This window comes from Eumetopias jubatus, unplaced genomic scaffold, assembly GCF_037043125.1.
Source record: "Eumetopias jubatus isolate StellerSeaLion01/CBP00866 unplaced genomic scaffold, mEumJub1_p1.0 scaffold_11, whole genome shotgun sequence".
NCBI lineage: Eukaryota > Metazoa > Chordata > Mammalia > Carnivora > Otariidae > Eumetopias > Eumetopias jubatus.
Genome location: NW_028274817.1, coordinates 38,737,301 through 38,749,871, shown reverse-complemented (window position 1 = coordinate 38,749,871; position 12,571 = coordinate 38,737,301). Strand labels below are relative to the sequence as shown.

The following is a 12,571-nucleotide window of genomic DNA, read 5'->3' as shown; positions in this document are numbered from 1 at the left end:
AGAACAGATGTGTATTGTTTAAGCCACTAAATTTGTGTTGATTTGTTACAGAAGCAACAGGAAACTAACATAACCGTGAGATTCCTTCAAGTAGGAAACTCTCATCCCCTACATTAAAGATAGGATTCAACTGAGAAATGTGCTGCTCATCCTCAAGTTTTGTTACATTAGATCGGATGCATCTAGAATCAGAGATGTCTGCTGTGTGTATCACTACAAGGCGGTGCCCTATGAAATGGACAGGATGGTATTTATACTTTTCGCAGCTAAATCAGCAGAGACAGGATCGATGATACGGTGATGGGAGAAAAAGAGGAAGATTGAGGGAGGAAAAACAAAAAGATCCAGGCTTCCATCCGAAGGTCATTTAGTATGGACTCAGCATTGCTAGGAAGCAGGCTAAACCCAATGGGAGGTACAAGCATGAAACGAAAAGAAAAACACGGCTTCTTGCCCTCAAGAAGCTCTCTGTGCTGTAGGAAAGAAGTGTGCCAATACATGGCATTCCTAAAGAGGGCGCCAGAGAAGAGGTGCCAAGAGCATATCAGGATACAGAGGAGGGCAAAATTAATTCTGGCTCAGGGATTAAGGAAGCTTCTTGGATGCACTCCGTATCAGCAGTATCTGTGTTTACTGAGTGGTGCCTCTCTCCATATATGTGAACAAAGGGAAGGATTTGAGGGGGTGGCGGGGTGTGGGAAATTGGCAAACAATACACATCAGAACTCCATAGAACTGCTTGTTTAATGTTTCCCAGCATGCCATTGTATAAGGTATCCTGAAGAAAGAATGTCTGAATTCCCTTAACAAAGAGCATAGAAGTTAAACACCAGACTGGGCTCATTTCCTCCTAGATATGCCACACTGGCCTGGGAATATTCTGGAAGGGCCTGGTGAAGCTAAGATTTCTCACTTAGAGCTCTGACTGCACATTAGAATCATGTATGGAGATTTAAAAACTACCAGTTGCCTGGGCCCTTCCTTTCAGACCATTTAAACCAGAATGTTGGGGGATGAGACTGGGGTATATAGGTTTTTCAAGCTTCCCAGGGAATCGTAGTATGTGTCTGGCCTGAGAAACATTGCCTTAAAGTGCTATTCTGTCTTGTTTCCAAATTGGCTGGTTATGCCCAGTTAGCCTTCCCCAGGGCCGTGGAGGCAAGACCTCAAATGTACTGGTTCCCTAGGACCCAAGGACCATTGCCTTGTACCCTTGCCCTTCTCTGTCCCTGCAGTCCCATCTTTTTCCAGTTTTCAGAGATGCTAGAGTGCACTGAGGCTACCCCAAGGCCAGTCCCCTCCCTAGTTGGCATCCCAGAGTGCAGGATGCCTGCGAGCTCCCAACACACTCTGAACACCCCAGGAAGGAGATGGGGCTGGGGCATAGCAAATTAATCCCTACTCTACTTTCTCATGGATGGCCATGCCTCCAACCCCATCCCCCGTTTATCCTTTAATGTTGGAAGATGGCCTGGGCATATTTAGTTACGGTTTTCACTCTGCTTACTTGCTCTTAGTGGATTGAGCGTGAGGCAGTATGCAAATCTCTTTCTCCAAGAGATAGCAGTCTGGGACTGAGACACCACTGGGCCATTACCATACCCTATTACCACAGAAGCACATAAGGGGGAAAAGAAATCATCAAAGGAATGTCCCAAGGGATCTCTCATGGCCCGGTGTGTCTCCTGCTCTCATGTTTGAGCTTTATTGCTCTAGTGCTTTCTGTAGGGACAAGCATTACATTAGACGTCACGATCACTAAAATCCTATTTAAAATAAAATGTCTTTGAAGGTTTCTAAGAAAACCTACCCAACCTCTTTGGTTGCCTGCCTTTGATTTGATTTTTACCCCTGCTGACGAAAAGCACATCTGTGTTCCTTTGACAAGTTCCTTTTGGCCCATGCTGGGGTCCCCAGTTGGCCATGTGGGCGTGCAGAGGACAGACTCCTGATGTGCTGGGCTGAGCCAGCTGGGGATGCGCCTGGCCCTCTCTGTGCACAGGATTTTTTGCCTTCGTGCTGTTTCATTACCCACATCAGGCTGTATTTAGGGTAAGAGAAAAGGAGGGGAAACTGAAGCAAAGTCAAACAGGTCAGTCAATCGGCCAGCCAGTCACTCTGCCTCTGATCTGTCCATTGGCCAGCCAGCCAGCCAGGCAGCTAACCAGTCAGGGTGTCAGGCTATTAGGCATTCTGCCTGTCCTGCAGTCAGCCTGTCAGCCAGGGCACCAGTGAATCAGACTGCTCCTTAGCCAGCAAGCCAGTCCATCTGTCCATCAGTCAGTCAAACCAGTCAGCCTGTACTTTGGTCAAATGGAATGTCATTCTAGTCGTCAGCCAAGGTCCTTTCCTCAGAGAAGCTCTCTCCAGCTTCCAAAACCAAATTAGTCACACGAGCACACGTTCACACCCACCTACCCACACACTGATCCAGAACATTCTATGTTCTGATAACTCTCTGTATTTTCCCTTCATAGCGCTTATCACGCCTTCTACTCATATTCGTTTGTATGATTATTTGGTTTCTGTCTTATTTCCTGTTAGATTGTAAGTTCCGTGAGGGCATCTCTGTTCTGCGATGAATGGCTATTACCTATCAGAGGGTCATGTTGTCCACGAGCTGTCCCACCAGCATGTAGCAGTTTGCTGGGGGGTGGGGTGCAGAGTGGGCCGCAAGGGCATTTCAGCCAGAGAGAAGAGCGTGAGTTAAGATATGAAGTGGTCAAAGAATGCGGCATCTCTGGAAAACTGGAAATGCTATGTCATTGCCGGAGCACAAGGAGAGGGGCAGGGGATGGGAGGAGCGCACAGGAAAGCTAGTGGGAGATATGCTTGGAGCTGTAGGTCAAGTCCAGGTCCTAAAGGCTTTATATGACATGAGAAGACAATAGGTTTTAGGTGATGAGATATTGGGCATTTTACGTGAGAGTCTTGTTTTAGAACCTCGGGCAGCAATATGGAGGTGGAGTGGAGTGATGTGGGTGGAGACTGGAGGCAGGAAGGCCGATCAGGAAGCTACCGGGAGTCCTGAGGTTAGTGTGTCCTCACCTTTTCCATATTGTGAAAAATGCCACAATTTGTATGGCCCACTAGAATCAACAGATGAGGCAACTTGGGGCCAGAGGCAACAGGGGCTCGAGATCTCAGCCCACTTGTCACCCATTCACACATACCTTGAGAAGTTTTGGTATTGGAGGAAGACAATGAGGGCGTGGAGTAAAGCAGTGGCAGTAGGCGTGGCCATGACGTCGGCGAATGCTCCTGACGCAAGCCTGGTGAGTCTTGGGTCCTCCTAGTGATGGTGGCAGCAGCTGTCCACACCCAGACCTCCGTGTATCCTTCTGCCATTAATGGCAAGGGAGCAAGGCTCTCTCCCCCTCCCCATTCCCATTCCCCTTCTGTCTCCCCTTTGCTGTACACAAGGTCGACTATTCTGTTGTGACTGAGAAGCATCCATTCACTAGAGATACAAATACCCCCTCTGCCCCGTCTTAATAATGACCCAAAGGGTGTGTTAACTAACTGGAATTAAAATAAAAACTTTAAAAAAATGACCCAAAAGTAACATCTCGTCCCTGGTCCCCTTCTCACTGGAGAAAGGAGCCAGCGGCTCCTTGGGGTACAGATGGTCCCTTTTCTTCCTGATGGTATTGAGTGAGCTCCACAGGAGTATCATCAACTCATAGCCTGTGGGGTGGAATCCAAAGGCCTCACCGTGGCCTGCAGTGTCATTGGATGTAGAATAACTAAACAATTCAAGATAGGATTTGGGCCAGCACAAGCCTGTGTGATAGAGACACAGCCCTGGGGTAGGAAAAGAGTTCAAGAGGGAAGAGGCTGAGGATGGTGATTCTTGGGAGGCTGCACAAGAAGAGCAAGCCTGAGAGATGGAAATGGTCAGGGACTACAGAACCAGAACCTAGTGTCACCTCATGGAAACAGAAGCGAAGAAAAGAATTTCCAAAGGAGAAGGGGATCAGTGTTGGCAAATGAAACAAGCTGAGAGGTGTGAAAATGAATATAAACAATTGTGTTGGGCTGGAAAGAAGCTTCCCTCCTAGATCAAACCAGACCTGACCCTCTGCTTGTTTCTGTGAATAAGGTTTTCTTAGACCCCCGTCACACCCACTGTTTAGCTCACGGATTATCTATGGCTGCTTTCATGTTGCGATGGCTGAGTTACTGCTACAGAGTGTGCGGCCCACAAGGCCTAAAGGATTTGCTGCCTAGCCCTTTTCAGAAAAAGTTTGCCAGCCCCTTGTCTGGATGATACAAAATAGTCAACCCGAGCTGTGTGTCAGGATCCTGGGAGATAGCAAGGGGACTTGGGCAACTGTATTTAAAAGGTGAGCTGGTGTGGATTCAGAATTGTTCCCCAAGTGTTGATCCAGGCCAAGAAGACTAGTCTAGCAGGTGACCGAGTTCAACCAAATTTTCCACAGTGTTCCTTTTACTGCCCCTATGGATGCCCTCATCACGTCTCATCTGGACTGTAGCAGTAGCTACTTCACTGGTCAGGGAAGGGATTCATTCCATCCTAATTCTTTTAGCTCTTAATGCCTGGTCTGGGAACCCCCAAAAGTCAAGGTGAGTCATGGCCCCATGGCTCCCTCTTCAGCCAGTCTCCATTGGTCTTTCTCCGGAGGCCACTGCCCTGTCCCAGGGGGGAATGCTCCCATGGCTGACTTCAGTCTGACCCAGACTTCTTGTCAAGCCATACCTTGTCAAAATCACGATACAGATATTGGGAAGGTTTTTTGAAAAGGTATTGATTTGGGGGGGGTCCTATCTTTTTTTGGTATATCGGTGCCAAGTCACTGAAACAGTCAACCAGCTAACCCCAGGATTAATTTGACTGATTTAGGATCAAGAACAAAAGTCAACAGAGTATGCTAGCATTTCCCAAAGTAGATTTTAAAAAAAGCTACAACCCTACTACCATGAGATTTTCTATGAAAATAGATGGTTCTGGTCAAATAATTTGGAAACGTTGGAATCCTAAACCGCCCCCCCCCCGTTAACATTTCACAGTGCACATTCATACGTGAAAGTGTCTGAGAGTTCCCGTAAGTACAAGTCTCTGCATTTGTAGACCCAGTGTTTCACACATGTATTGGACCAAGGAACTGTTTCAGGGGACACCAACTAACTTCTCGAGGACACTTTAGGAAAGGGGGGGCACGGAGGTCTGAGCAGAGCTGCAGGCCAGAAAGAACTGGGCCCAGAAGGCACAGTGAGGATTTTGTTGCATGGAGTGTCCATGTCCTGGGAGCCATTCTGGGTACTGGGCAGAAAGGGCTATAGAGATGAGCAAGAGATAGTTTGTGGGTTCAGGAACTTTCTATCAGGGATGTTGCCCAGTTCAGCCAGAACTCCCAGATTCAGCCCATCTCTCCCAGCTGGCCCACACATCTGCCAGGCCCCAATGAACACGTAGCAGTCCCACAATATTATATAATTTTAACCTTTTCTCAGTGAAGGTAGTTCATTAAATGTGTAATTAAAGGTTGATTTAAGGGCGCCTGGGTGGCTCAGTTGGTTAAGCGACTGCCTTCGGCTCAGGTCATGATCCTGGAGTCCTGGGATCGAGTCCCACGTCGGGCTCCCTGCTCAGCAGGGAGCCTGCTTCTTCCTCTGACCCTCTTCCCTCTCGTGCTCTCTATCTCTCATTCTCTCTCTCTCAAATAAATAAATAAAATCTTTAAAAAAAATAAAGGTTGATTTAATTTTGATATCTGGGTGTGAGTTCACTATAAACTCTCAAACCAGAAGAAATGGTCTGTCAGTCCATGCGCCTTGATTTTGGGTTCAGAAAGTAGGATTCCTGTCCCTCTGCAAGGCATCTTTTCACTGTTGGCCTCTTTTTAAAAAAAAGAATTTTATTTATTTGACAGAGAGAGAAAGAGAGCACGAGCCAGGGGGGTGGGGAGCGACAGGCAGAGGCAGAGAAAGAAGCAGGCTCCCCACTGAGCAGGGAGCCCAATGTGGGGCTTGATCTCAGGACCCCGGGATCATGACCTGAGCCTAAGGCAGATGCTTAACTGACTGAGCCACCCAGGTGCCCCACAGTCGTCCTCCTGGACGTGCACCTCCTCCCCTCCTCCTCACATTCTCATGGTTCTTCTTGTCTCTCCCCCAGCCTCTGGTGCTGTTGATGGAGTGGCCCGAAGCCACCAACTTTGCCTGCCTGATCGCAGGGTACTGCCGTCTCCTGCTGGACTCCAGGAAGATGGTCTTTTCCAGGCCTGCCAGCCAGCCTCTTCCACCTCCAATGATCAAGGCAGGTAGGGCTCAGCCTCAGTTTTCAGTATGCCGGAGGCCCTTTGGACCTTGGAGCCAGGGAGGGAGGAGCTCTGCTGCCTTAGTGCTTACCCCATTCCCCCCGCACCCCGGTTTCCCAGGAGCCAGCGATGTACCGCTGGGTCCTACCCAGCACAAGCCGGTGGGAAAGACAGCTGGCCTTCAGATGGGCCTGTCCCACAAAGGATGCCTGTGACAACACATCACGATCGAGTCAGTGAATGAATGTAAGATAAGAATAGCAAATAAGCAATGAGTAGAACCAGTTAGAGAATTGCATTAGATCTAAGGCACAGCTTTAAAGATACAGTGATCTAGGAGAGACGCATGGGCGTTCTGGCTTTGTGGAAGGTGGAGGTTGAAAGTGAAGATAAAATCTTTCTCTTGTTCATCATAACGGGGATTGACAGAGCTGCCTGAAGTTAAGAGGCTGTGGAAACCTGATATAGGAAAGATTGTGCAGGCGCAGAGTATAGTCCAGTGGGAGGCTTAGAGATATGAGAGGATGACCACCAAGAACGAGGTCAAGTGTGGCCCCCAACCTGAGGCTTCCCACTTAGGCAACTCTGTGCAGCCACCCCTTGGAGCTGTCCTGGTGCTGGCACAAGCAGGGGCCTGAGGAAAGATCAGCCCAGTCCCGATCCTGCTGCCCCGAACCAAAGCAGGAGACCTGAAGAGCAGGGGCTTCACATATTAGACCTAAGGCTCACGTACATACAGGAAATGCCCCCTCCAACCCAGCACCCACACGTCATGGCAGAAGCTGAGACTTCCTACCCCGCAGTCGCCCTCCTCACCTGCCAAAGCCTCGCCCTCCACTTGCCTGGCAGCTCGGCCATTTCTTCTCTCTTCAAAGCTGCAGTGTGATCACATCTGATCTGGATGGAGGAGTTTGAGAGCCGAAGCACACTCCCAATGGCTACCCCAGCTCCCAGAGAGCCGTGTAACCCCACACACCCTGTCACCTCATTGTCTCTTCATCACAAACATCATGACAAGCCAATGTGTACATCTCCTAACATTGTCCACAGGACATAGAAGGTAATCTACCAAACATAGACTGGGGAGAGGACAAGTGGCCCAAAGGACAGGTGGCCCCGAGGCATAGACAGAGGCTCTACATAGAGAAGCAAAGGAACTGACTAGAAATAGAAAGAAGCCAGGAGGCTGAGTTGCCACACGTCCCCAGGTGAATAGCTCCAAACTTACTAAGCTTGGATGGCCAAGTGACAGCCAAGCCTGTGTTAGCTTTGTCATTGTCCCCTCTGTTCCTCTCTGTCATCACAGCCAAGTCAATGATGCCTTTTACTGAGCAGGATAGGGAGAGAGAAAGGGAGAAGGAAAGGCAGAAGAAGGAGCCTGGAGCCCAGCCGAGAACCAGATGTGGAAGTGAGGGCTCTTTGAGGGCGGGGGGTGTCTGCTTTCGGGAGGCCCCAGAGATGGCTCTGTAGTCCCACCTACCTTCCAGAGGGTTCTGTCATCCCATCAGCACCCCGGTCAGTGCTCTCAAGTATATATCTCTCTGTGGGGATAATGGCACCAATCGAGGGCACAGACTTCCTGTTTCCCTTTGGTCTCACTGAACACACCCGGGGTTGCATCCCTGTTGCTTCTCCAGAGGTAAATCAGTTTCATGGGATTCTCTTGAAGGTATTGCAGCCTGGAAAGAAGGCTTCTATAAATGCCAGGCATGGCTTCAGAGCCCCTCCCTGATTCTTGAATGTCCTCCTTGGGGCCTGCAGAGTGACAGTGGCTCGGCTGCCTTTAGCCCAGGGCCTGTTTCGGTGCAGGAGCCAGAAGGACCACTGTGGTGTTCCCCTTGTTTGTTCTGCTTCTCCTCCCCAGGGATGTGGGTCCATGCCTGGGCCCAGTACTTGGCCTTTTGAACTGTTAGCTGCTGGCTCGATGGCAACCACTAAGTGCCCTTGGTGGGTGGGGTGTGGTAAGCGTTATAGCCCTGCTGATTGGGGGCTGGCGTGTACATCTGACCCCATGGCCCCAAGAAATGGACAGGGGCACTGCAAGAAGCACACTGGGGAGCCCTCTACCCAGGTCACAGTGTGGGGCCATCAGTTCCTGGTACAAAGCTGAGATACATTTCCTCCATGGGTCCCACCCGCAACTTCCATCCCAGAAAAGAAGCCCCAGTGCCCAATTGTTGTTTAGCAAAGATCTATAGGGAACAGGCATCCTGCCAGCCTCCTCTGGGTTTTGTCCTCAGGGCCAAAGCTCCAGCCCACTTAAGGGCCTGATCTCTGTCGGGCTCTATATTCTTGTCCCACAACAACTGCCAGCTAGCCCAACTCCATGCTCAGCTGCCATCTCTCTCCAGTATCGTGGGGGGAAATCCAGGAAAAGAAGGCTTTGGGGGCCCCAGTGGGGGCCACAGTCAGAAGAACTCACTGATTTTCTCCCATGGTTAGGAAACAACTTGGTCTGGTGAATTGAATATTCTGGTTAATGGCTACTGTATATCCCATGCGTGGCTCGTCCATTTTCATGTAGTTAAATCCCAGCAGCACACAAGAGTACTCAAGCTTGACTGAACATACTAGGTGCTTTTTTGATGATTCAGAAAGAACTTGAGGGCCCCTAAAGGCCTCTAGGTCGTCCCTCTGACCAGTCTTGATCATCAGACTGTAGAATACGGCAAAGCCAGCTAATAGAAAGCTGGTTGACTCAGTGTTGCACTGACTCTGTGTGTGTGTGTGTGTGTGTGTGTGTTTGTGTGTGTGTGTACACACACTGCATGTATTTTTTAACATAACTCTAATGGGATCACCATCCTGTTCTTTGCAAGCATTTTTTTGAAAGTCAGTCTTCTGAGTGGCTGAGTAGAGAGAGCTAGGCTAAGACATCCCCCTTGGGGAAAGCTGATGAGCAATTTACAGCAGATTTGCAATCTGAGAGACATACTGTTCCAGCCATCAGCCCAGTGCACCTGGCTCTCCTTGCATTTCTAACCTTATGTCTGGAGGAGATTTGGGCTTTTCCAGACATATTTTCTCCTCCGCACAGCACTGTACTGCTCCTCGGATCTGGAAATCACAGTACCAAGTGGTGGGCTGTGCCTCACCTGGCCTTGTCAGCCTGCTGTTCGGAAATGTTCCCACCTTGCAGGGAGGGGAGCCATCCTTAGACCTCCAGCCCTCGTCTGAGAGGAGCCACCACCTGCTTATTGGACATGCCCCCGGGAGCCACCTCCGATGGCAGCTCATTGCCAGGCTGGCTGGGCTGACCGTTCAGCTGTCTCGTAGGTAGTTAGCACCTGGTGCGTGACCCCAACCTGTGGACAGTGCCTGAGGATAGAAACCTCCAGAACTGATAGTTTGCGCTCCTGGGTTAGCACTGCCCTAGAGCACTTCTTCACTGAGGCTCAGAGGGTCGTGACGTAATATTCCCCCAGCTGATCCAAAGTATCCTAGATCTAGATACAGCCACTAAGGCCTGAATTGAACCCATTCGACCTAATTACGTTGACTCCATATTGAAAGGGGCAACCGGGTCTATGGAAAACAGCAAGGGCTTGGAATCTGAAGGTAGAGACCATGTCTTTAGCTGTGTGATCATGAACAAATTCCATAAACGGAGTCCCGGTTGCTTCATCTGTAAACTGGCGATAATAGTACCTACGTCAGGAGAGATTTGATAGAATTATGTAAGATAAACCCCATAAAGTTCTTTCAAGTGCAGGGCACATTTTTGCCTCTTATTTATAATGATTGAGAGTTCACTTGGTGCCCAGTGCTGTGCTTTTTTTCTTAAACAGCTTTTTAAAGATTTTATTTCTTTCCTTATTTAGAGAGAGGGAGCACGAGTGGGGGGAGGTGCAGAGGGGGAGGGAAAGAGAATCTAAAGCAGACTCTGCGCTGAGCGTGGGCCTGACACAGGGCTCAATCCCACCACCCCGAAATCATGACCTGAGCCAAAACCAAGAGTCAGATGCTTAATCGACTGAACCACCCAGGCGCCCCTTAAAGAAACAGCCTTATTGAGATATAATTTTAAAGCTAGAAAATTTACCCATTTAAAGTTTACAACTCAGCATTTTTTTAAAGATTTTATTTTTTTATTTGATAGAGAGAGCAAGGGCACACACAAGCAGGGGAGAGCAGCAGAGGGAGAGGGAGAAGCAGACTATCCACCAAGCAAGGAGCCTGCCATGGGGCTCCATCCCAGGACCCTGGGATCATGACCTGAGCCGAAGGCAGATGTTTAATCGACTGAGCCACCCAGGCGCCCCAACAACTCAGCATTTTTGAGTATATTTAATATATTTACAGGACTGTGCAATCATTGCCACAATTTAATTTTAGAACCTTTTTACTCCTCCTAAAACAAACTCTGTACCCATTAGCACTTATTCCCTAGTTCCCTTCTAGTGACCACCCAACCCTAAGCAACCATGCATGAACTGGGTTTCTGTTCTGTTCATGCATGCTTTGCCTATCCTGGACATTTTGGATAAATGGAACCATACAATATACAGTCTTTTTGTGGCTTGCCTTTTTTTTTTCATTTAGCAAAGCGTTTTCAAGGGTCCTCCACATTGTAGCATACATCACTACCTCATTTCTTTTTATGGCCAAATAATATTCCATTGTACAGACAGACCGCCTTCCGTTCATCCATTCATCAGTTGATGGACAGTTGTGTTGTTTCTACCTTGTGGCTATTATGAATAATCACGTTATAAACCTTTATGTACAAGTGTTTGTGGAGGCAGGTTTCATTTCTCTTTGGTATACAACTAGATCGGAACTGCTAGTCAAATGGTAACTCTATGTTTTACTTTGAGAAACTGCCAAACTGTTTCCCAAGGAGTGCACCATTTTACATTACCATCAGCAATGCCGAAGGATTCAATTTCACCGTAACCTCACCAATACTTGTTATTGTCCATCTTTCTTTCTTTCTTTCTTTCTTTTTTTTTTTTTTTTTGGAACATCCATTGTAGTGGATGTGAACCGGTATCTTATGGTTTCGATTTGCCTCCTCATAGCTGATGGTGTTGAACATCTTTGCATGTGCTTATTGGGCATTTGTATATCTTCTTTCATGAACTGTCTATTCAAATCCTTTGCCCATTTTAAAATTGGGCTCTTTGAGCATAAACATGAGGGTTTATTTTCTGGACTCTCAATTGTATTCCTTTGACCTATGCGTCTATCCTTAAGTCAGTACCACACCGTCTTGATTACCATTGCTTTGTATTAAGTTTTGCAATCAGAAAGTGTGGGTCCTCCTACTTTGTTCTTTTTTAAGATTGTTCTGGTTATTCCGTGTCCTTTGGGATTCCATATGGATTTTTGAATTACCTTGTCAATTATTACAAAGTCAGTTGGGATTCTGATAAGGACTGTTGTTGAATCTGTAGATCAATTTGGGAAATACTGCCATGTTGGAATAGAAGACACACAAGACTGGATCTTCCATTCCCTTAATACAGCATGTCTTTTTATTTGTTTAAATCTTCCTTAATTTCTTTCAGAAATGCTTCTGGATAGCTTCCATTGTACAAGTCTTGTACTTCTTTTGTTGAATTTATATCTAAGTATTTTATTCCTTTTGGGGCTATTGTAAATACAATGTTTCCTAATTTCATTAGCAGATTGTTCGTTGGTACTGTATAACAATGCAGTTAATTTTTGTATTGTCCTTTACTGTGCAACCTTGCTGAGCTTATTAGCTCGAATAATTTATTTGTGGATTCCTTGGGATTTTTTTTCTGTACAAGATCATGTCATCTGCACGTAGAGATAGTTTTACTTCCCTTTCCAATCTGGATGCCTTATATTTCATTTTATTGTCTAATTGTCCTGGTTAGACCTTCTAGTACGGTGTTGAATAGAAGTGTTAAGAAAAGAAATCCTGGGCTTTTTCATGACGTTAGGAGGAAAGTTTTCAGTCTTTCACCATCAGGTATGTTTGCTATGGGTTTTCATAGATAATCTTTATCATATTCAGAAAGTTCCCTTTTATTTCTAACTTTTTGAGTTTTATCCTGAAAGGGTGGTGGCTTTTGCCAAATTATTTTTCCGAGTCTATTGAGATGATCATGTGGTTTTCTTGTCCACCATTCTATTAACATGGTGTATTACATTAATTGATTTTTGGATGTTTAAACCAAACTTGCGTTCGTGTAATAAATCCCATTTGGTGTATAATACTTTTTATATGTTCCTGGATTCAGATTGCTAGTATTTTGTTGAGGAACTTTGTATCTATATTTATAAGAAATATTGCCCTGTAGTTTTCTTGTGATGTTTTG

At 47.1% G+C, this 12,571-nt stretch overlaps 1 protein-coding gene across 1 annotated transcript in view; it reads left to right on the top strand.

Annotated features, from left to right (window-relative positions):
* FRMPD3 (FERM and PDZ domain containing 3) overlaps window positions 1-12,571 on the top strand; it is a 57,173-nt gene that overhangs the window by 36,486 nt on the left and 8,116 nt on the right. The window contains exon 12 of the mRNA XM_028089761.2: window positions 6,140-6,284. Coding sequence (XP_027945562.2) covers window positions 6,140-6,284 — 145 coding nt within the window. The remainder of the gene's footprint in view (window positions 1-6,139; window positions 6,285-12,571) is intronic.